Genomic DNA, 23,639 nt, shown 5'->3' with positions numbered 1-23,639 from the left:
GGACCAGAGACTGTAGCCAATTTGAGTGCTCTGCAGCTAGCCAGGGATTTGCTCGAGGCCGTTTAGGTCTAGGAATCATTTTGAAAAATCCCAGACTAACTGCCCTGAGATGTGTGTGTGTGTGTGTGTGTGTGTGTGTGTGTGTGTGTGTGTGTGTTCATATGTGGGGTAGGGGTTGGTAGCAACACTCTGGTCTGTCCACTGCAGATTATTTTTGTTGTTGCTATTTATTTATTTATTTATTTTGATTTTTTGAGACAGGGTTTTCCTGTCCTGGCTGTCCTGGAACTTGCGTTGTAGACCAGGCTGGCCTCGAACTCACAGAGATCCACCCACCTCTGCCTTCTGAGTGCTGGGGATTTCCACTGCAGTTTATACACACACGGCGTCAGTCCTTATTTTTATCTGGGTAGGCTCAACTTCTGATCACAGAAAAGGTGGAGCTTGTCTATTGGTTTCCATGGAAACTGTTAGGTAGAGCATCTGCTACCCGACCAAGCAAGCCCAGGCTGGTGGGACTCTTCTAGAATGACGTCGCTGTCATTTTTACCCAGGAAGGCCCGAATGTTTTCCTGTGTATAGAGCAGGAGGAAGGGCAGGTCTGAGGGTCGAGGATGGCTCCCAGGGAAGAAGAGAATTATTGGAAAGTAAGCATGTTGGGATGGCCATATCTATTCTGAGAAGCTATTTTTTTGGTTTCTTTCTTTCTTTCTTTCTTTCTTTCTTTCTTTCTTTCTTTCTTTCTTTCTTTCTTTCTTTCTTTCTTTCTTTCTTTCTTTCTTTCTTCTCCTTCCTTCCTTCCTTCCTTCCTTCCTTCCTTCCTTCCTTCCTTCCTTCCTTTCTTTCTTTCTTTCTTTCTTTTTTTTTTTTTTGGTTTTTTGAGACAGGGTTTCTCTGTGTAGCTTTGCGCCTTTCCTGGAACTGGCTCTGCAGACCACAGAGATCCACCTGGCTCTGCCTCCCGAGTGCTGGGATTAAAGGCGTGCGCCACCACCGCCCGGCCCGGGTTTCTATTTCTAAGCAGCAACAGGGCCTGCGTGATGAAGCAAGGAACTTGGGCTCGGCCTGACACTGCTTCCTGGGTCCCAGCTTGCCCCAGCAGCAGGGCCACTAGCTGGCTCCCCTCAGAACAGCTGTGTCAGGGACAGGAGAGCACTCACCTTACCATGTTCACTTTCATTCACACTTACAGGACAGGGACCCGATTCCCCTCAGGCCGTGGAAGCGAGCTGAATGCTCGCAAGGTCAGAAGTAAAGGCACCGGCCCATGTGGACATGTAAGAAGTGGTTTTATTCCAGGTGTGTTTCTTCATAAAGACAGCGTCCCCCGGGACAGCTTTAGTGGCACATGCTTTGGTCAAGAAGAAAAGCAAAAACAGAGTTGGACCGAGTCCCCCAGAACGGAGAGCCGACAAGTGCAGAGTCTGGTCTGACCACAGCAAACGGGGAGAGGCCTTCTCAAGGCTCAGCAGCCGTCAGTACATTCACAGAGAGAAGCCCAGGTTCCCAGGCCCAAGGTCCACACGGGAGCAGAGCCCAAGTCTCTAGGGGAAAGCCTCTACCTTGGGCCCGGTTCTGCCCCTTACTTCGGCAGGAGGATTCCCAGGGGCTCGGGGGATCCCTGGCCAGTTCTGCAGAAAGCAGTGTATGAGACATTGTCACAGGAGGGGCCGAAGCTTGGTCACACGGTGAGAGGCCCCTAGGCTGCGTCCAGGGCGCACACATATTTGGCACAGAACTGCTGACAGGATGCTGGTGAGAGCCAAAGGTGAAGGAGTCTGCTGGAGAACCTTCCAGAGCTGGTACTATCAACCGGGTACTTGGCTCCTAACATCTGGCGGTGGACAAGCCAGGCCCAGCAGGGAGGGTGATAGGGGCCGGCGATGCAGAGAGGTGGCAGATCTCAGCAAGAGCAGAGGATCAGATCCTTTGGAAACCAGGAAGCCGGGGAAATCCAGGCTCCACCCCCACCTAGGAAACTGCATATGTACGTACACATGCCATATTCTGGGGGATTTCTAGACTTTCTGGAGTCTGTAGATTCCCTATGAATGTGTGACTGTCTGGTCTCTGAAAGAAAGACTGGTTGCCCCTGGGGTAAGAGTGGCCTCCTTAGGCTGTCTTGCTTTGGAGGAAGACCCTAAGAGTTCTGGCTACCAATAGTCTTTTACCCAAGATTATACTGTGAAAGCCAGTGGGAGGGAGGCGGCCGGGATTCCAGGATGCTATCAATGTGTGTTCTCTGTGTTCTCAGGAGTGAGAGAGGAAAGAAGAAGGAATTCTCTGCAGGGACAGGACCCACTAGCCAGCTTCGCAGCTCACTGCAACAGGAGGCCTTTGGAGAAGGGTCTGAGTGCTAGGTTTGGCCTGGGTGACTCGGTTCCTACTGATTAGGAAATGGTTATACTCCAGGAAGGGGGTCCAAACCTGGCCAGCCACCATGCCCCAGGATGCTGTGCTTACAGAGGCAAAGACCTTTGAAAAAAGCAGGGGTCCAAACAGGGAGTGAGGACGAGGGTATTCTAGGGTGTATGACCAGGACCAGTTAGTGCAGACAGGGTTACCAACTGGTCATAAAGGCCTACGCGTGAGATCTTGGCCTGACTGACGGTTAAGCAGAGGTGGAGTCTGCTTCATAAATTATGCCCCCAGATCCCTCTGCAGCCTCTTGCTAAGAATATGGCCACCTGGAGGGGCTGCAGGCGTATGCTGGGCTTGGGGCCTGGGCTAGCAAAGCATGGACAGGATGATGTCTTGGAAAGAGACCTCATTTTTTTCCTGGTACTTCACGATGTTTTCTTTGAATCCCCATCCTCTTCTCCCAGGATGCATCCCTCCCTCACCCACCCGCTGGACTGAGCCCCTCCACCCTTCCTGGTTTCTAGCTGCCCCCCCCCCCCCCCCCCCCGCCTTCAGCCTCTTCACACACACGCTGCCCCCCGTCCTCTTGTGTTGACCTCAGGCTAGCCCTGTGACCCAACCTGGCCCCTCGGTAGGCTTTCCATCCTTGTCCCTACCAGGCAACAAGGGGAAGGTCCACACACCACTGTCTGGGGCCCCCAAAGGGCCAAGACGAAGGGCCAGGAGCAACTGCCGAGTCTCTGGCCAGGACAGCTGCACACTAACCATCTCCGCTCCCGGAGCAAGACTGGGGTGGCACAGAGGGCATGGAGCATGCCCCCACACCCTCCCTGAACGAGCTTGGGAGAAACGCGCGCGCGCAGTAGGGGTGTGTACCGATGATCCAGTAGAAATGTGAAGAGATGGGAAACAGCCCGAGTGACACTCCCCCACCCTAACCCCTTCCAGTCCCCAAGTCTCATGCAGAAGGTCCAGGAGGCTGGGGGCCACCGTCATGTGTGTGGCAGCAGTTCCCATTGCTGGGCCTGGGCATCTGCCTGACACTTGCTGGTCACCAGCTGGGCAGGCTTTGTCTCCAGGCAGAGGCCGCTGACGGAATGCTGGATGAAAGAGCCTTTCCTTCTCCATTTCTGGGTAGAAGGGAGAGGGGAAAGGAAGAAGGAAACGATTAAAAAATAACAATTATATGAGCTGGGGGCGGGGCTCCGTGATGCAGTGCTTACCCGACATATCCAAGGCTGCAAGCTCTGTGCCCAGCACAGGGCCAAAAAGTAGTCTGTACCTGCGTTTCACATGCACATACATAATACTGCATATGCCTAGGACACACCACACTCATTTATTTGCTGTGTGTGTGTGTGTGTGTGTGTGTGTGTGTGTGTGTGTAACTGTATGCATATGTATTTCCTGCACAGGTGTGTGAGCTTGCACATTCGCAGAGGGCAGAGGTTGATGGCAGTTGTCTTCCTCCATCTCTCTCTTATTTTTTGATACAGGGTCTCTCACGGAACATGGAGTTCATCGATGCAGCTGGACAGGCTGGTCATCGAGCCCCAGGGATCCCCCTGGGTCCTCCTCCCCAGTGCTGAGATTACAGGCTGCACCTGGCCTTTTATGTGGGTGCTGGCCATCCAAACTGAGGTTTTCGTGATTGTACAGCAAACACTTTAGTCTCTGTGCTGCCGTCTCTCCAGCTACCCCTCCCCCCCCATCTAAAGCAGACAGTGACCCTCTCCAGGGCACTCACTTCTGTAGGATGGCACAGAGTTACTATACAGATCAAAGGAAGCAGCGCTGCCCACGGGCTGTGTGTTTTATTTGACTTGCATGGCATCATTTAAAACCCAGCTTAGCTATCGCATAAAAATCTGCATTTCCAGTTTCTCTTTGGAGACAAGACCCAGTTCTATCAGTTGGCTGGGCTGGGGCTCCCCCTGCTCTCTGCTTCCGGGCAGAGCTCTCATTCTCCAGCTCTCTGGAGTCCCAGCTTGGTCTTGGTCTTCTCCCCTAGCAGCTTCCCCTAGTCAGTGAGCCCTGGCCTAGGTGAATCTCTTCTCGATGGGGGAAAAAAAAAAGTTTTCATCTCCCTGCAACCCTGCGTGCCTGGCCGGGCCTACAATCATGAGTCGTAGTACCCTGTCCCCTCAAGTGGGAAGTGGCCGTCACGTCTGCAGTCACGCTCATGCAGTGTGGTGAGGCCGGGAGACTCGAGTCCTCACTAAAGGGATCCTAGCATTTTCTTCTCCCAAGTTTGACAAGGTGAGGGGAGGAAGTCGTTCCCATAGGACATTTCAGAAGATGACATAGATAAAGGATGGTGTGTTATCTGGAATATGGAGAAAGGATGAGAGGCCCAGGTTTCGAGGTTTGGAGGAGATTGAAGAGCAACCAACAGACGTTTTGTTTCTTGCCCAGTTTCCTTTCGTGCAGCCACATCCCTCTTCTTACTTCCACCTTACCTTCCTAAGAGGTGACAGAGCTCAGGACCATGAAACTGGAGTTAGGGGACACTGGGCAGCTAGGGGACAGAGATGAGCCGCACTCAACTGTGGAGACGGTGTTGTTGAAAATTTGCCTTAGCTTCCCCATGCACACACCTGCATTTCCAGTTCCTCTTTGCATACCGGACTGCTCTGACAGCCTCTCACATTTATCTCCGCTGGCCAAACCTCCAACAACGTCAAGCTGGGACTACTATGGCCTCTTCTCCCCCAGGAGAAGGGGAGGGGCCTCCCCTAGCCCGTGCGTGCGTGCGTGCGTGCGTGCGTGCGTGCGTGCGTGCGTGCGTGCGTGCGGCTCAGGCTCAGCGCTGCCTTGGTACCTCGCTCTCAACAATGTGGTGGCTGCTCCTTTCACCTTTTTTCCAGCTTCCTCAAGAGCTGGGCCATGCTCTCCCTTTTTCTCTTCTTGCACAGGATCTGTACATTCCTTGGCACATGCACGTGATGAGCAAATGAATAACCCACTGGTAGAATCCTTACTTCTGCTCAGAACTACTAGCCAGCCTTTCTCACTCGCTCTCCCAGTCACTCCATTCTGGGCCTGCGCAGACACAGAGCAGCCCAATATTGTATGAGTGAGGGACCTGGGCAATGGCTGACCTCGAACCTCTGACTCTATGACTGCACAATGTCTCTCAGGAACCTCGAGGACACGTGAAGCCCAGCTGGCCTTGGTTGGAATCAAGGCTCATTTGGGACCTGGAAGGAAAGCCCAGAATCCAGAAGGTACTGACGCTGGGAGACCTGTTCACGTGTCCTCCACGGTGGTGAGAGAGGCATGATAACCCGAGTGCCGGGGGAGTGGTGGGTGAGGGCTAGCGGGGCTTGTAGGGAACACAACACACACAGCTTGCGAACATATGGGTCCTGGGGATCAAACTCGGGTTGTTGGGATCGGCAGCAAGCACCTCTCCAATCCACAAAATGCTTATATAGAGGATTGTTTGAGTTGGGGCTGCCTGGGCAGACACTGAGAAGCTCTGACCTGAACAGAGATGTTAATGGGCTCAAGGATTCCCCCCCAGGACGGGGTCTCGGCTCCAGCTGAAGGGCAGACTGCCCCAGCCCCACCACAGAAAAGAGCAGGGGTCCAGCTAGATCTTGTAGGCTGAAAGCTAGCGGAAGCGGCCAGCCAGTCCAGCAAGCAGGCTATAGAGCGCTTCCCTGCCTGCTCACCCTGCCTCCCACCCTGCCTCTCTCACACACAAAGGCTGGAAGGAGAGAACCTGGCTGCTTTTCCAGAACAGAATAGCAAACTTCCACTCATCCCTAAAGAAAGAATTGGCCCAGGCAAACAGAAGAAGCGTGGGAGGAAAGCCCCACAGGCTCAGTCCGAGAGCCAGCCCCGCCCCCCACCCCTTGCATGACCTTCAGCAGGCTGTGTTACCAGAGGGATGGGCATGGGAAGGACGTAGCAGCCTGGGTCTTGGGTCCCAGGCTCTGGGGAGCACGGAGCCCTTTTAACCTGGACGGGTGCCGTAGTGAAGAGAGGGGCTGCCTCCAGAAATCTAGCCTTTAGTGCTCTGTCACTAGATGCTGTGTGCCCCGGACAAGTGACAGCACTTTTCTGGGCATCAGTTTTTGCTTCCACAAGTAAGCCTGAGCTATTTCTCAGGACACATCTGAGGCTAGTCATGTGAGCTTGCAGATCACTGTATGTGGACCTCAGATTCCCAGTCAGCCAGCAGTCAAGACATCCTTGTTAAGTTCTGGCTTACATCTGTGGCCTTAGGAGTCACACTGACCTGGGTTTGAATCCTGGTTAGTTCCGCCCTTTCCCAGCTGTGGGAGCTGACAGTCTGTGTCTAGGGAGCCCTGGCTCACTCACGGCTCTATCGCGGGCGTGGAGCCGGGCGTGGAATGCGAGTGCCTAGTGGGCCACTTTTGGTAAGCAGAACTGGCACTGCAGAATGAACCGAGTGCCGGGTCGAGGCACCCGATGCTAGTTGAGAATTATCTTACCAGGTAGCTGGGGCGGGGCGGAGGGGGGATGTGGGGGGGGGGAATGCGATGATTGTCGGTGTGAAATGTCTAGCAGTCTGGGAGTCAGCTAGCTCTTATTTGAGCTTTGTGGTTATTGTCAAAGGCTGGGCAAGCAGCACTAACAAGACAAATTGCTCTGCCCTCAGACTGGCAGGACTAATGTTAAACAAACACTTAGCCGCGGTGTCCGCTCATGAGCGAAACGATATGCTGGACCCAGATGACGCCGGAGGCTCCTCGGATCCTCATTCTAGAGGGTTCATCTGAGATTACGTGCCTCAAGGTGGGACTCCCCCGGTCAGTGCCTTCCATCCCCGCTCAGTGTCCCTGGGGGCTGTTGGCCCTCTGTAGCCGGGGGTTCAGGCTTTACCTGTTTGCCTTCTTTAGGGCTGCACGCTTGCAGTATTACTGGGGATCCAGGGGAGGACATTAAGGTGGAGGTGGCAGCCAGGCATTTCCCTTGCTGCTGGATGAGGTGGTCGCTGAACAGCCATGCCTGCAAGACAGGGAAAGGACAGCTCTGGCTGGACAGACGTGGGCAGACAAGGGATTAGGCAAAGAGACTGGGGACTTTTTCAGACATTTTTTCACAAATAGCTGTAGAGGCGGAGGGGGGTATGCATCAGAGAGTTTCAATTTTTGCTTCATGTTTGGAAATGTTCCTAATCAAATATTCAGATGAGGAAGCTCAGCCGGGACCAGCCAGAAGGCAGTTGCTCCAAGGGATGCTGGAGATAGGGAAGAACGAAGCGGCTAGGTCCACGATGGGGGTCTCCACGACCTGTTCTAGAGCTGACATGGGTGTGGCACTCACGCATTTGCTATGGAGACCCACAGCCCATCACACTCATCCGAGCTGTACTCCAGCATAGAACTAGGCAGCACCTCTTCCTTTAGAAGAGGAAGTGAGGGGACACAGGGCTGGAAAGGGATGGGCATGCGGCAGGGGCAAAGTGTGAGGAGCCCTGGGAAGGAGGTTTATGGAGGATGCAGACAGAGAGACCAATGAGGAGGAACAGAGAGAAGTCCTAATCCCACTCCTGGCCCACTTGGCTCCTGGCCTGTTCTTAGCGCTCCCTCCAGAGCCCTAAGCACCTTACCTGAGCTGGTGGAGGGCTCTTAGCCGACCCTCTGCAGATCCCCATTCCAAGCAGGAGATCACCTGCTGTGTTTGGGCCCTGGGACTCTAAGCAGTTGATGCCTTGTTTAATGACGCCAGGGAGCACTTCCTTCGCTGGGACCCTGAGGAGAAAGGCAGTGTCAGGCTGCTTCTCTGCACACACCAGCTTACCCACCCCTTCCTCCAGAGGGCAGCACACAGTCACTGAGGTCTCTGACTGGCAGGCCTGGCTGGGTGGTAGAGGGATTGGGATATGGAGGGTATGGGGGGATTTTTAGGGGGTGAGCAGGATTGTAAGAAGAAGAAGGAGCAGCCTCAGCTCTAGCAGGTTCTTATGGGAGTCCCAAGGCCTCCATTAGAGGCCAGGCCTGAGACCCAGGGGGACCCCGAGAGGACACTCAGGCCTGACTGACAGGACTCAGCCCAGAAGCTGATACCTGGGAACCTAAAGGTGACATCAACACCCAGTCTCAAAATAACATAGAAAGAATGATTTTGGGAGTGGATAACTTGAAGTACCCAAACACGCAAATATGTTCAGTCTCGCTATAATTAAAGAATGCATGTTAGAGAGCAATTACTGCTTGTTTCTCAGATATCTGTGTGAGAGAATGTGCATGTATGTGTGTTTTAAACAATGCCCAATGTGTTTTAAACAATGCCTGTAAGGCTGGATCTTGTCCTCCTGCACCAGTTGAGAGCATAAATTGTGGGAAAGCATAAGTATGAAATCAAGCATGAAAGTCCTTAAAACGGGCACGTCTTTGTCCTAAGAATGCCAGTTTAAGAAATGTATCCCATGGGGGAGAGGGGGCGGGCCCTGGAGAGATGGCTCAGCGGCTAAGAGCACTGGCTGCTCTTCCAGAGCACCCAGGTTCAATTCCCAGCACCCACAGAGCAGCTCACAACTGTCTGTAACTCCAGTTCCAGGGATCCGACACTCTCACACAGACATACATGCAGTCAAAACACCAATGCACACAAAATAAAAATAAATTATTAAAAAAGGAGAACCTATTCTTTAAAAAAAAGAAGAAGAAAAGAAATTTATCCCTTGGGAATAAGCTTGGTGTGTTCAAAGATATTTGTATCAGAATGACTGATACTGAAAGCATTGGACAGTTCTGGTTATCCGGCCAACAGCTGGGATGCAGATACAACCACAGGATAGAAACCCTGCACCCTACAAATGACGGCGAAAGACAACCTGAAAACACTTGCCCCGCTGCTGAGGTAGGCTTCAAGCTATCCCATTATTAAAACATCTCACGTGCCAGGAGAATGCTTACATACATGTACACGTGGGCATACACACTGATCACCTCTGGCCAGCAAACCTAGGGAGGCTGCCATCTCCAGCCGACACAGGCTTGAATACTTGATTTGGGGAGGCCTGTGAATTATGCAGCCATCGCAAAGCAACAGGGAGCCAGGAGCGCTCAGAATCCGACCCCAGGCCTGATGCCCCCTGCTCCCTAGCACCTCTGTCCAGAGAGAGCCTGGACCCTGGGAGGGGACATGTCTGCCATTCCTTAATGCGGAAACCCTTGCAGGATCTCAGCTATAGCAGGTCTCCTCCAGGCTGTTCAGGAGCCCATGGATTCCCCAGAACTGACTTGCTCTCAGGGAGCCTTGGAGAGCTCACTTCATTGCCCATCACACGCCTGGGACTCCGCTTCAGAACCAGAGTTGTTGTACAGATCCAGAACAGAGGCTGCAACTGCAGGTCCTGGGCTGAGTGTGGCCATCAGACACATTCCGTCTGACCCACACAGAGGGCTTACTGCTGCTTTTAGTCAGTGGGAAATTTAAAAATGAGGGGGCTGGCAAGATGGCTCAGCAGGTAAAGGCACTTGCTGCTGCACCTGACAACCTGAGTTCAGTCCTAGGGACCCACGTGGTGGAAGGAAAGAACTGACTTCTGAAACTTGTCCCTATGAGCATCTAAGTCCCCACCCACATTAAATAAATTAAGGTATGTTTGAAGGCTTAAGATGGCTCCGTTGAGGAAGCACATGCCATGCAAACAGCAAAGTCCCATGCAAAGCACCCGTATGAAACCAGGTATGGTCACTTGTTTCTGTAACCCCAGTGCAGGGAGTCGGGGGATGGGGGGAGACAGGCAGATTCTCAGTATGCTAGCCAGCCCCCCCAGTCTAGCCAATTGGTGACTCCCAAGGTCAGTGAGAGACCCTGTCTCCAAAGATAAGGTGGAACAAAGCAGCAGAAGACATCCAGCTCTGACCTCACTCACTTCCACTCACATCTGCATGCACTTCTGCGCATGTGCGCATGCGCGCGCGCGCGCGCGCGCGCGCGCACGCACACACACACACACACACACACACACACACACACACAGCTTGAGGAAGGAACTCCCGTGTTGGGCAGCAGTGTCAAGAGCCGATGAAGCTCCTGATGTGTACCTGCCAGAGCAGTTCTAGCTGGCCAAGATGGCCGTCATCATCATCATCATCATCATCGTCCTCAGCTGCCCAGCAGAGCAAGCCAGCCTGTCCTGTTTACGGGTGGTCCTCTGTGTTTCCCTCAGTGGCTTTCCTCTAAGCAGGGCTGCCATTGGACGGCACAATGCCTTTGTAGAAATAGCAGTAGCAGCCACTGCTCACGTTGCCCGACTTCCACCTACTAGGAAGTTGTTAGAGCAGACTATTTTGGTTAGAATGCTTCCTGCCATCTGCTTGAAGTTATTGTAATGAGTCTACAGTGGCCACTGTGTGACTGGCACCCTTATGAAGATGCGATTCAGTCTGCGCTGCTGTCCGGGACAGTCCTAATAAATGTGGTGGAGTAGCAGCTCCCGAGGCCCGCTGAAGCTAGGCCTGGACCTGAGCTGTGGCAGGATTGCAGGCAGGCCTAGCAAAGCGGAAGCTCCTTTATCCTTCTCACACTGTGGTGACCACCTGAGACGTGCAAGCAACCTAAGGATCCTCAGTGTGGAGCAGCATTGACATCACTCTGACCCACCCCTGGCCCCGTGACCTTTGAGCCCCCTAGATGGGAAGGAGCCATGGAATGAACAGCAGGGGAGTGGGGAGAGGGGGTCATTTTCTCCTGATTGAACACTGCACACTTAATATGCTGCCCTGTCTTGGAATGGATCCAGGTTTGGGGTAGAGCACTTCTAAACGGGTTCTAAAAGGACCCATTTCCATCTTCCCCGTATCCCTCCCCACAGGCTCCTCAGCTCACGCTGACCGAGTGTCCAAAATGCCCTCCAAATGTAGGAACCTTGACAGCGGGTAAAACACCGCTACTCTCTCTTCCTCCGCATCTCAGAAGCGCCACAGGAATGAGCATATGCTCGCACTCCAGGACGCTCACTCGCTGCGCTCTTCAGTCAATACTCCACACTTCTCAGCTAGGGGCCAGAGGGACCGAGGCTACTCGGGCCGCCAACTTGCTTCCAAAGAGGCCGGTGCAAGCTTGAATTGTTGTTCTGGAGTTTCTTGGAAATTTCCGGCAGTCGGTTGGGGCTTACTGCTTTCCAGGCAGGCTGTATTTGGAACCTGGAGTCGTCGTATTATCTGGGCTCAGCAGCTAGCTGTTTTCCAGGACTTGGCTGCAGCCTAACAGTGGGAACTTTGCAGGCAGTAGATAGGCCCTCAGAGAACAGAGGTTCCCCGCCTTGCAGAACTTGTAGGCAGCGAGGGGTGGAGTGTTCCAGAAAGCCAAGACAACATCATGAAAGAAACCAGCAACGGGATGAGCAGGCTCCCCAGGGGAGACTGTTCTGGAGGAAGGGGTTAACTCCAGACACTCCCAAGTCTTGCTCACTAGAATTTATTTGCTCAAAAATATTCCTTTTAAAAGATGCTTACCCAGTGTCTACTTTGTGAGAGGCACTATTCTAGGGGGCCAGAGGAGAGCCCTGGACAATACAAGCCATGGCTTCTGCCTCCGTGGCTTCTAGGCAAGTGCAGGAGGTGACATCAAATTAACCAGCCAGGAGTGTATGTGAGATGCTGATGTAGGTTCCAGAGGGATGCCAGGGAGGGATGCTGCTATCAATTTAGTGTTCGGACAAAGTCTCCCCGGGGAGGGTACAAATGAGTCCAACTCTGAAGAGGGGGAGGAAATAAACCGTGTGACCAAGACACCAAGAAGGATTTAGAATCGGAGGAAGGAGCCTGTGTGGCCCACCCCCTGTCACACTCATGGCCCCTTCTTACCTCCCTCAGCTCCCTTCAGAGCACACACAGCCACAACCCTGTTTGCATTTTGCTCCCTCTTTGCTAGAGCAAACATTTCCCTGTGCTTTTTTGGTCTCTGTGATTACATACTAATGGATGCATAATATTTGTTTAAATAGCTGTATCAGTGATCCACTGGGCCAGCCTAAGTGTTAGCCGCCTCTCATTTCCCCCCAGCAGCCTGGCTCAAAGGGTCTGTGGTCAACAGCTCTGTGCTCTGATGACTTTATCTTCTTGGGATGAGCTTCCAGCAGAGAGAGAGAGAGAGAGAGCAGGGTCAAAGGTGATAAAAGCAGCGTGGCCTCAAATGTGTAATGAAGTGTTGTTTTCCTAGGGAGACAATATCCATTTCTAGTCAGGGAGCCAGTCGGGTAAAAATGCAGCCGCACCACGCCTGACTGATAACTCGTGGTAACGCCGCCTCTGTTCCCTCAGAGCCTTTGAGGGGAGATGAACTCTTGGCAGCTGAAGGGTGCAGACTCAGGGCATCACAGGCCCCCAGCTCTGGAAGGGGGCTGCACTCACGTGAGCTCAGGATAGACATTCTCCAGGTACCAGCGGAAGGACTTGCAGTCCATCTTCTTCCTCTGCTCGATCCGTGTGGCCACACTGCAGGGAAAGACAGAGCCAGGGAAGGGCGGAGATGTGAGGAGGAAGGCCCTGAGGGACCACAGAGGGAGACTAGCCCCCACTTCCTACGTATCTCAGGTAGTCAGTACGAACATCTGACGTGATCACTTAGTTCTCCTGTATCTCCTGTGTCCTCTTTTTAATTCCTGCTGAGCTCACAGGGGCCACACTTCACCCTCAGCCTCTTACTTGTAGAGACTCCTGTTAGCATGTACAAACTTTCCTTATTTTTTTTTTTTTTGCAGAGGGTAGAAGATTTTGTCAACTTCCAGTTTAGGAGACAGGGTCTAATGTGAACATCTTTCCAGAGTTGGCGGGTCACAACCTTCTGATGTACCCTTGGGACATGCACCTCAGTCTCCTCACCTTGCTCAGCTACACCAACCGCAAAGGCTACCGAGGACCTGGGTAACCACCTATCCAAGTAAACTGGGACTCCACCACTGACCTTGGGGTTTTGTGAGGATCAAAAGGGGACATGGAGTGCTTAGCCGAGGGGAGATCCTCAGTAAATGTTAAAAGAAGTACTTCATGGCTTGCTTTTTAAGAATAGATAGAAATAAACAGAGGAGGGATGATTCATTTGCAATTGATCACTGACAACGTTTTCAAACTTTTCTGACGACAACATTAACTAGGTCAGCACACCTCACATCCCACGGCTACACAGGCCGAGGACACACGGGTGGGTGCACAGCCATACACAATGAAATGAGTTTCATAAAACGATACTTACCGTAGACTGCAATCAACTCTGATTTTTCTAGTCTGTTCAGCACTAAATTCATCTCTGGTGTCTTTCTCATCCTTTTGTGAAAATGCTGATAATGATTCACTAAATTGGTTTCATTATCCATCTGCACTTTTGGAAATGCTTTAACCAGACAATGGTCATCACAGGCCATAACAGGAAAGCAGGCTGACAGACCTCAGGTTTGGATGGGGGTGGCGGTACCCTGCATTGTCCTCTGCAGACAACTCTGTCGTAACGACTACCTCAGACGCTGCTGTTCCTGAAGGCAGCTTTGAATGGGCTGCACTTTAAACCTTTGTGGAGAAACTTCTCTTCTTGTCTGTCTCTAGAGAGTATGTAGGACTAGGGTCTTGGACCAGGGTCTGGTCCATGCATCACACTCCCTTCCAGGGCCCACAGAAGCCAGAAGAGCCAGGACTCCGTTACTAGGGAGACTGAATGGTCTCCCACTCAGTCCAGTGTGTGCTGTCCAGTGTGAACCTACTTCATATTTGCTGGGCTATGCAAACATTGAGTGGAGGGAGGCAAATGGGATTTGGAGGGACCCACCTGCCGAAGGCCTTCCCAATGGCTGAGGGCCGGGCCTCATAGTAGTATTGCTTGTATTCATCCATCCATACCTCTGCGGTACGCTTTGTATTCCTAAAAGCAGAGAAAGCAAAACCAAGTTACCAGAGAGGGGAAAGAGAGGAGGTAGGTTCTTACAGTTTTCAGGCCTGTGGTGCTGGGGGCTGAACCCATGGCCTCGTGTCTGCTAGGCAGGCATTCTGCCAGTGAGCTGTGACCACAGGCCTCCGTTAGCTACCTGAGCTGGTCTTGAACTCAGTCTGTAGCCCTCACAGGCCTTGAAACTTCTTCAATCCTCCTGCCTTAGCCTTTTGTTTGTTTGTTTGTTTGTCGATGAACAATGTACACTTAAGAAAAAGAAGATGAGCTCCGTGCAGTAGAGAGCAGAGGGAATGCCAGCAATCCAGGCGAACAACAAGGGCTGGGGGGCAATGAATCACCACAGTCGGTCTGGAGGGTGATCTGTCAGGACCTGTGACAGGCTCCCCACTCAAAGGGATCTCTTCTACTGCAAGATCTCTGATGTGCAAAAAGGGACACCTACGAGAATAGCTGCTTAGGAAAACACTGGCAGCAAAATAAATGCCCTTCAGTAGGAAAATGTTTCTATACAATGGAGAGTGAGGCAGCCCTGAAAAAAAAACACCAGGGCTAGGAAGGCTGAGGAGAAAGGATGGCTGTGGTATAATGCCAGAGAGGCATGCCGCTGGAAGAGTGTATGACGGCAACCTGCTAACGCAAATCCATTGGGGGCGGGGTGTCTCCATATACAGACTACACATGAGAACATGATAGAGCAGCAACCTACTCGAGCAGGTAGTTCTGGTTAAAGGCTTTAATGCTAAGGATACCCGTAATTGCTTTTGAAGAGATGAGTGGGCAAACAGGAGAGAGAATGAGTGGAGATGACTTTCGCTTTCTTCTGGAATCCTATAAAGAATAATTATCGCAAATGTGATGCTTAAATAACATCTGCATGTAAAAGTTGGTGTTGGTCCTGCCTGAGTGTCTGCAGTAAATCTATATGACTTTTACTCTAAAAATGGAATGTCAGGGGGATAGACAGGTGGCTTGTTGCTCTTACGGGGGACTTGGGTTCAGTTCCCAGCACCCACATGGTGGCTCATAACTATCTGTAACTCTAGTTCCAGGGATCTGGCACCTTCCTCTGGCCTCCTCAAGCACCAGGAATGAACATGGCATCCTACATACATTTGGGCAAATACATATATCCATATATAATATAGATATTTGTACCTATATCTATATTAGATATAGATATATGTATATAAATGGGGTAGGATGCCAGGTGTGGTGGCATATGCCATTAACCCCAGCACTCAGGAGACAGAGGCAGGTGGATCTCTGTGAGTTTGAGGCCAGCTTGGTCTACAGAGAGAGTTCCAGGACAGCCAAGGCTACAGAGAGAGAGCCCTGTCTTGAAAAAAAAAAAAATGGGGTAGGAGAAGTCAAACAAAACTTTCGGTCATTCGCTAATTAGATGTGGACAGCATTGCTCCAACCTATGCAAACCAGCACTGCTAGGCGAGGGGGAAACAGGTCCTTAGGAGGGGATGTGCACTCAGGACAGTTCCCCTTCCCCCCAACTCCTCCATCAGGACCATGGGTCATGGGCGGGTCTTCCAGGACACTGCTCACTCTCCTGTGAGACCAAGTGTACTCTGCAGCTGGGAACATGCATGGTAGGGTACTGGGCCCAGTCTACATGGAGCACTGGAAACCATGACCACCAACAGAGGGCCAATGAGGACAGCAATATGTTGGTCACCTGACCATTTGTCCAAGACTTGTGGACAAGGTAAATCAAGAGAGACGTAAGGGCAATGCTCCAATTTCATCCTCTACCCTCAGAAATGGCCCAAATGTCAGACCTAGGGCAGCAAATGGAGAAAGGGAGGCCTGAGATACAGGCTGGCAGCCCAAAGGCACATACATGGTGAATAACTAGCTGGAGGTGTCTAGAGTGAGGGAATCCCAAGCTTCCTCCAGGGTGTTTCCCATTGGGACCTACCTGATATAGGTGAGGGCATTGCCCTCGGGGAAATTGTAGGGGTGCCGCTTCCTGAAGACATGGCCCACCCGGCTGCAGGGTACAATCTCCAAGCTGCCACCGCACATCCATACCCTGAAGGAGAGTTCTGCAGGAGATGACAGTGTCAGGAGAAGGGGGGGGGGGTCCCTCCAGGTGATGGCGGGAAGGGGATGGATTTCTTTCTCTGTCTCCCTGAAGGTATATGCTGGGATGTGAGCTCTTGTGCCAGATAAAATGGGGGTGCTTACACTCCTTGTGCAAGCTCACATCATGTATGCATACATGCATGTGCATATACATGGCACACGCACATGCACACACACACACTCACACACACGAGAGCAGCGGAGAAAGCTTTGACGTAACAGGAACACAGGCAGGAGATATGCACAAATGCAGCATCTTTTCCAGCTTATGCATACAGGCTCCAGCCAGACGCGAGTTAGGAAGACCATGCTTGCTGGCTGACTAGATCTGAGCACCTCTGAGGGCCACCAGTGGAACTTCAGGCTGCTCTAGCTGTACCAGGCTGGCCCAGGCCTGCCTCTAGGCTCAGGGAGTGTGTGCCAGGCTACTCCTGATCTTCCTGAACTGCATTTCCTTCTGAAGGTCGTGGCAGAGTCGTAAGCGACCGAGGTCCCCCACTGGTGTCAAGAGATGCAAGAAGTGGCCACTCTGCTTCCCAGAGGGACATCATTTCCGTTTTCTACTTACCAGTCTCTTTTCCTCCACCCACCTGGCTGAGACTTAGTCTCCCTTCTGACTTCCTACTTTCTTTATATTAATTCTCCATTTGGATACTGCGTGGTGCTAAAATATCTCCTTCCTTGCACAGAAAATCCACAATTTACAAAAAAGAGAGGGGCTAGAGAGATGGCTCAGTGGTCACTTTCTGCTCTTCAGAGAACCTGAGCTCGAGCTCGGTTCCCAGCACCCACATCAGGTGGATCACAACTGCCTGTAACTCCAGTATCAGGGGATCTGATGCCCTCTTTTAGACTGTTTGCACTACACACACATACACACACACACAACACACACACACACACAAATAAAATAATCTGAAAGAGAGAAAGAGAAGGTGATGCCAGGCATGGTGGCACACACCTTTAATCCCAGCACTCAGGAGGCAGAGGCAGGAGAATCTCTGTGAGTTCGAGGCCAGCCTGGTCTACAGAGGAGTTCCAGGACATCCAGGACTACACAGAGAAACCCTCTCTTGAGAAAACTAAAGGAGGATGACCGTGTAAGATCCAATGCAAAGCTTCACAGCTTCAGAATTGCTGTTCCATTGTCACAGAAGGTCACTGAGAGGTGTAGATGTTGGTCTGGCTAATCTTGATGTGTGATGTTTACGTGTAAGTCCTTTACAATAAAGTTTTAATGGGGAGCTATGTTGCAGTCCCTGGACAAGTCTGGGGCTCTCACTGGCATGAAAGCTTGGGCCCCTCCCAAGGACTAATACTGGCCATGGTAATGTGGTTTCCTTAGGTCAGCCCATAAACTGCCAGACACCCATCCCCTTTCCCAGCCAGTTCTGCAGCTAACCTCGGCGGCTGAGGTTTAGAATTGGGGATAGATGACTAACTTTGTTATGTAAGTGAGGACACCTCATCTCACTCAGCCCATAGGGTACATACATGTTACAAATTAATATTATCTACAATGGCGATGACAGCGTCAGTAACCACCATCCACTTACTGAGTACCTGCTATGTACTGTGATGTGAGTGTCTGATTCTCACAGTAATCCAGAAGTCAGATATTACCTGTATCTTCCTGCATTCTCCCCATTCCTTCTCCTCTCCCTGTCCCCCTCTCCCTCCTTCCTTTCTTCCTTTCTGTGTATTTTGAGATAAGGTCTTGCTGTATATCCCTGGCTAGTCTGGTTTTCTCCATGCAGCCTGTAGTTCAGGCTGGCTTTAAACTCTCAGCAATCCTCCTGCATCAACACCAATGCTCGATTACTGTGTGTGCCATTTTTCCTTGTTTTATTTGATGGGGTCTATGTTGCTCAACCGGTCTTGAACTCCTGAACTCAAGTAGTACTCCTGCCTCATCCTCCCCAGTGCTGAGACAGAAGTGCACATCATTGAACCCAGATCTGTTTTTTTTTTTTTTTAAGCCTCTCTAAGGTCACTGGATTACTAAATTCCAACATTGCAATATAAAGTTCACACTCTGTCAAGCAAGCCACACATTGTTTTCTTTCTCTCTCTGACTTGTATGTGTGTGTGACATGCATGTGTTTGCATCTGTGTGGGCACAGGGGTTTAGGTGCATGTGTGTGTGCATGTGTGCGTGCATTGTGTATGTGCATGTGTGTGTGCATTGTGTGCACAGGCTCCAGGGGTTGATGTCCACAGTCTTCCTCCACCTCTCTCTCATTTACTCACTAAGACAGGGCTTCTCCCTATTACAGCTACTGGGACTAGCCAGCTGTCTCCAGGGATCCCACCTCTACCTTTCAAGGACTGAAATTACATGAGGGCCATTGCACTCACTTGGCTTTTATGTGGGCTTCAGGGATTTGAACTCTGGTTCTCACAGATGTGTGGGCAAGCACCATGTGCACTCCCTAACCCAAGCCACACTTGAGTGAAGTTCTTTCGTTCATTCGGCCAATGTTAACTGAGCATCTTTTTTATGTGTCATTCACTGTTCTGGATTCTCTTACATGTATGTGTGCACACACTCACATGTTTATGTGTGTGCATATGTGTGTGTGTAGTGGGGGCAAAGTTCATGAAAGTGGGAAACAAAACCCACAAGTAAACAAGAACATGTGTAGCATGTGGGGGCGACAAGTACAAGGAGAAAAATGCAGCTGGGTCGGGGGCTGAGCAGGACAGTGGAGCGGGGGTGGGCACACTACATTTTTAATTAGATTACTCAAGAATTTTTCTTATTTTGTTTTGTATGTGTATGGGTGTTTTGCCTGCATGTATGTCTGTGTACCAGATGCATGCCTGATGCTCGAAGAGGCCAGAAGAGGGTGTTAGATCCCCAGGGACTGGAGTTATAGACGGTTGTGAGCTGCCATGTGGGTGCTGGGATTCGAACCTGGGTCCTCTGGAAGAGCAGTGCTCTTAACCACTGAGCCATCTCTCTAGGACCTGACTTGAGAAATTTTCAACTGAAAGGGGGACACTAGAGCGGAGATCTGAAACAGGTCATGTAACTCTCAGGGGAAGGATTTTCCAGAAGGGCGTAAACCCAGAGGCACAGGCTTGGCCTGAGTTTGGGCATCAAAGGCCTGTGGAGACAGGGCCAGAGAAGAGAGAGATGAAGGTGGAGTTCATGCATGGGTTCCCAGGAAGAACCTAGGAGCCAGCAGGAGGCCTCTGGGTGTCCTGTGAAGGACATGGGAGTCCCTGCAGAGTTTGAACAGAGGAAGAAACCTAAGGTGACTTTTAAGGTTTTTGGATCTGCCAGCCCCACTCCAGGTGGCCTCTGAGCTCCTGCCTCTCAGGGGACACAGGAGCATGACTCGGTTTGGGTGGCTCCTGTCTTTCAACAAAGGAATAAAAAAAAAGCTAAAGCCATCAGAGATCGGAGTCTCGGGGCTCAAAACTGGCCCAGCAGCTGACCCTCTGAGGGCCACAGCCAGCCTAGACACTTCTTTGAATTTCTTCTGAGGAACAGAATCCTGGCCAGAACCTCTCACAGCTCTGCCTTTCAAGTTCCCCAGCCCGGGAGCCCTTGCCTTAGGCAGAGTTTGAAGTGAACTATTTGATCATTCACTGGTTTCTCTGTCAGTTCCCAGCCTGAAAAGAACAGAGAAAAGAAAGGAAAGGAGAAATGTCTACCTGCAGGAAGGCTGGGCCTTTTCCAGCCTGCTGGGCCTGCCATGGCTTCACAGCAAACCTGTTTTGCCAAAGCTGCCTTCCGGCGGAGACCAGGACACAAAGCAGGTCACTGGGACTCCAAATGCAGGAAATGGGATGAGGATGAAAGGGTCACTGTGCCCCAGCTCACAGAATTGACTCCTGTGAGTGCTGCCTGTACACTTTTGAGAGTAATCTGAGAGGAGAAAAATCCTGTGCCTATTTCCACTTAGTTAATTAGCCTCTCTGTGCACCTGTTTTCCTGGGGAGGTGGGAGAGGACACCTTAGTGAACGAGTCCTTAGTGAACACCCATGCAGCAGGGCCCTGCATTTGAACCCTGCTGGGGCCTGGCCAGATATACCCAGTCTCGTGCCCATTTCACCAGGCCCCTGGGAAGGAGGTCTCCCCCCTTCCTTGTTTTTGTTTTTCCCAAGTGAATAAACTGAGGTTCCCAAAGGTGACTGCTTCTCCCAGTGACCCAGACCACCTGTGCTGGAGCCTGGGCTCTGACCTCACTTGGTGACCTCTCCATGGTGCTCTGGGGCAGGAGAGCAAACCTCTGGCTCTGTTCCATCTCCCTCTTGCTGTTCCAGGCAGCCCAGGAGTTCTCATCTGCAGGGTTCTGATGGTCTCACGCACAGCAATAATGGCCACAGCTTCAATCACTACTCAACAAGCTCTGGAGGAAGCTGGGTCCCAAAGAGGTTCAGTTTGCCCAGAATCAAAAACAGATTGAAGAAGCCAAGCCGGGGCCTGCATCCAGGCCTTCCCTGCTCACACATGACCATTATGCCCAGTTGTATTCCTTCCTATCCCTTTTGGTAGAGAAACAGCCACGTAGTTAAGCTGTATTCAGTCATGTGTTCCTAACACACATGTCTGGCCATCTGGCCACATGCTCCCCTAGACACACTAAACTTTTTTGTCTACCTGAGTGGACCTGAACAAATAGCTCTCTGTGCCTGTTTGAATCAGTAAAATGGAGACAATTGCCTCAGAGGGTCCTTATGATGATTAAAGGTCTCAACAAGTGTCACATCTTTACAGACCAGGACCTCAAGTGTAGACTGCTCTCCATCTGAACTATTGGTATGGCTCTTGTCTTTTTACTGTTATTATTTATCAGCTCACCGAAATTCTCTCCTCCCCAGATGTCCATCTGGGCGTCATACTTCCCCAAGTGATTAAACCAGGACTTGTCAATCACGAAGATTCCTCCAGCTATAACAGGTGTCCTGGGGAGACAGAGAGGGAGGGTGCAACCATGAAACATGGAAACCAGGAACCTCTCTTCTGGCCCCAGCTCCCTACCTGCAGAGTCATTGGAGCAGGAGGGCTGGCCAGCTCTCAGGGCCCTCACAACTGCTCCCACGATCTCGGTCCTCTCTGTCTGATGGCCCAGACAGAGTCAGCACCTAGACTAGGAACCCTTGGGAGCCCTAGTGAGGATACACCCTCCCAAGAGCCTCCCAGACCCCTGATCCAGGAAGGAGAGAGCTTCCCAGAGGCCAAGCATTCCTGACCTGATGGGTTTGGTGGGATCTGTCCGGGTCATCTTCTGCTCCAGGGGGATCTGTTCCCACTTGAAATGCAGACTCCAGTCGAATCCTACAGGCAAAGCAGGGTGGGGGTGGGCTCAGGGAAGAGCCCACTGAGGGCTTTGGACCTTTTCCTCCACCCGTCAATCTCTTTTGATCAGAGCAGGGTGGTAGAAGCCACTATTCCGTCATTCAAATGGAGACATGTGCCTTCCTCACATGCTGTCAGCCTACTGACAAGACAAAGACTAACAAGTGTATGATGTGTCCACAGAGATTGACAGTGTGCTAAAAATGAAAACTAAGATGAGGTGTCCATATTATAATAAGGTTGGTCAGCAAGGCTCACCCACAGGTTGATTTTTTAGTAGGGATCTGAACGAAGGATGCAATCCATACAGACATCTGGGGAAAGGCAATTCCAGACAGAGGCAGCAGCAAGTGGGTGGCGTTCTGAACGAGAATGACACCAATGGGCTTATATATCTAAATGCCTGGCCCCCAGATGGAACCGTTTGGTAAGGATTAGGAGGTGTGGCCTTATTGGAGGAAGTGTGTCACTGGGGGTGGGGTTTGAGGTTTTAAAAGTCCATGCCAGGCCCAGTCAGCTACCTCTGCCTCTTGCTTGTGGATCAGCTGTAAGCTCTCGGTTACTGCCCCAGCACCATGCCTGCCTGCCTGCCTGCTGCCAAGCTGCTCACCATGATGGCTATGGACTAATCCTCTGGAACCATGAGCCCCAAATTAAATGCTTTCTTTTTTATAAGTTTCTTTGGTCATGGCATTTTGTCACAGCAATAGGAAAGTAACTGAGACAAAGTACAAAGACCCTGAGGTGACTTCTCAGACGGGAACTGGCTGGCTTCCCTTAGAATCTTACCCAACTCCAAGGTCTAACTCCTGGCTGGGTCCACTTAGTGGGTTACCCCAAGGAAGGACTGTCCCCCACGCCCCCTAGCTCCCAGTAACAGACTCTCAAGAGCAGTGGCATCCAACAGAACTTTCTGTAATGACAGATATGATTTGTATCTATAGGGTTCAGTGGGGACACCAAAACCTTGTGTGGCTGCCAAAGCCTCATGTGGGTTAAGCTCTTGATATGTAGCCAGGACACCCAAGGAATTTAACTGTAAATCTTGTTTAATTTTAATTAATTTAAAGAGCCACATGGGGCAACTGTCATCTGGATTGGGCAGCCCAATGCCAGGGTCCATACTTGTCCAAAAAGGATGATAAAACAAGTAAGCCACCAACTCAAAGCCACATACGCCACGTAAAATAGTCCAGAACGGTCTAGAGCGGCGGTTTTCAACCTTCCTAATACTGTGGCACTTCGATACCGTTCCTTACATTGTGGTGACCCCCAACCATAAAATTATTTTCATTGCTACTCTATAACTGTAATTTTGCTACTGCTGTTACAAATCATGATGTAAATATCTGATATGCGACCCCAGAGGGGTTGTGGCCCACAGGTTGAGAACCACTGGGCTAGAGAGATGGCTCAGCAGTTAGGAGCATCTGAGGTTCTTCTTCTGTGGACATTGCATGCACATAGTCCACATAAAATATTAATAAATGAATTAACTAATATTTTAAAAAACCAGTCCAGGAGTTACATGGGGGAGAAAAAAAGAACAACATGAGGTTAATTTGAATAAAACAGTCTTAAGACTGTCCATCTAAAACATTTCAAGCATGCAATCAATACAAAACACCCATGAGATCGTTTACATTTGTCCACACTAAAATCCTGCCCGCTCCTGTGGGTTTGATGTACTTAACAGCCCATAGCAAATCTGACCAGCTGCTTCAAGGCTTTGCTAGCAAATGTGGCGAGTAGCTGCTGGGACGCGCCTGTGGGATGTGTGTGGAGAATTCAGGCAAGGCCACAGGCTCGTGTCCTTCCTGTCCAGACAACGTCTGCTCTCCAGAAGACTCCCCCGGGGCCTTTGGCCAAGCGCCCTGCACCCGCAGTGCCGGGAGCGATGTGCCCATGATGAGGGGAGGGAATGAAGAATGACCAGCTAGCCCCACCTCTGACCGTGTGAGGCACTTCCAACCCAGGGCTCTCCTTGTCCCTCCTCTTGGG

The 23,639-nt window shown here is 51.2% G+C and overlaps 1 protein-coding gene across 1 annotated transcript in view; it reads right to left on the bottom strand.

The window, feature by feature from the left end:
- Positions 1-1,272: 1,272 nt before the first annotated feature.
- The window catches only part of Galnt16 (polypeptide N-acetylgalactosaminyltransferase 16), an 89,710-nt gene continuing 67,343 nt past the window's right edge, over positions 1,273-23,639 (bottom strand). The window contains exons 8-15 of the mRNA XM_015991934.3: positions 21,533-21,617; positions 21,141-21,244; positions 16,160-16,286; positions 14,110-14,202; positions 12,702-12,785; positions 7,946-8,087; positions 7,216-7,341; positions 1,273-3,491 (exon numbers count right to left, since the gene is read on the bottom strand). Coding sequence (XP_015847420.1) covers positions 3,354-3,491; positions 7,216-7,341; positions 7,946-8,087; positions 12,702-12,785; positions 14,110-14,202; positions 16,160-16,286; positions 21,141-21,244; positions 21,533-21,617 — 899 coding nt within the window. The 3' untranslated portion in view covers positions 1,273-3,353. The remainder of the gene's footprint in view (positions 3,492-7,215; positions 7,342-7,945; positions 8,088-12,701; positions 12,786-14,109; positions 14,203-16,159; positions 16,287-21,140; positions 21,245-21,532; positions 21,618-23,639) is intronic.

The sequence above is a fragment of the Peromyscus maniculatus genome, chromosome 14 (assembly GCF_049852395.1).
Source record: "Peromyscus maniculatus bairdii isolate BWxNUB_F1_BW_parent chromosome 14, HU_Pman_BW_mat_3.1, whole genome shotgun sequence".
Classification (NCBI taxonomy): domain Eukaryota; kingdom Metazoa; phylum Chordata; class Mammalia; order Rodentia; family Cricetidae; genus Peromyscus; species Peromyscus maniculatus.
This window is presented reverse-complemented; position numbering and strand designations above follow the sequence as displayed.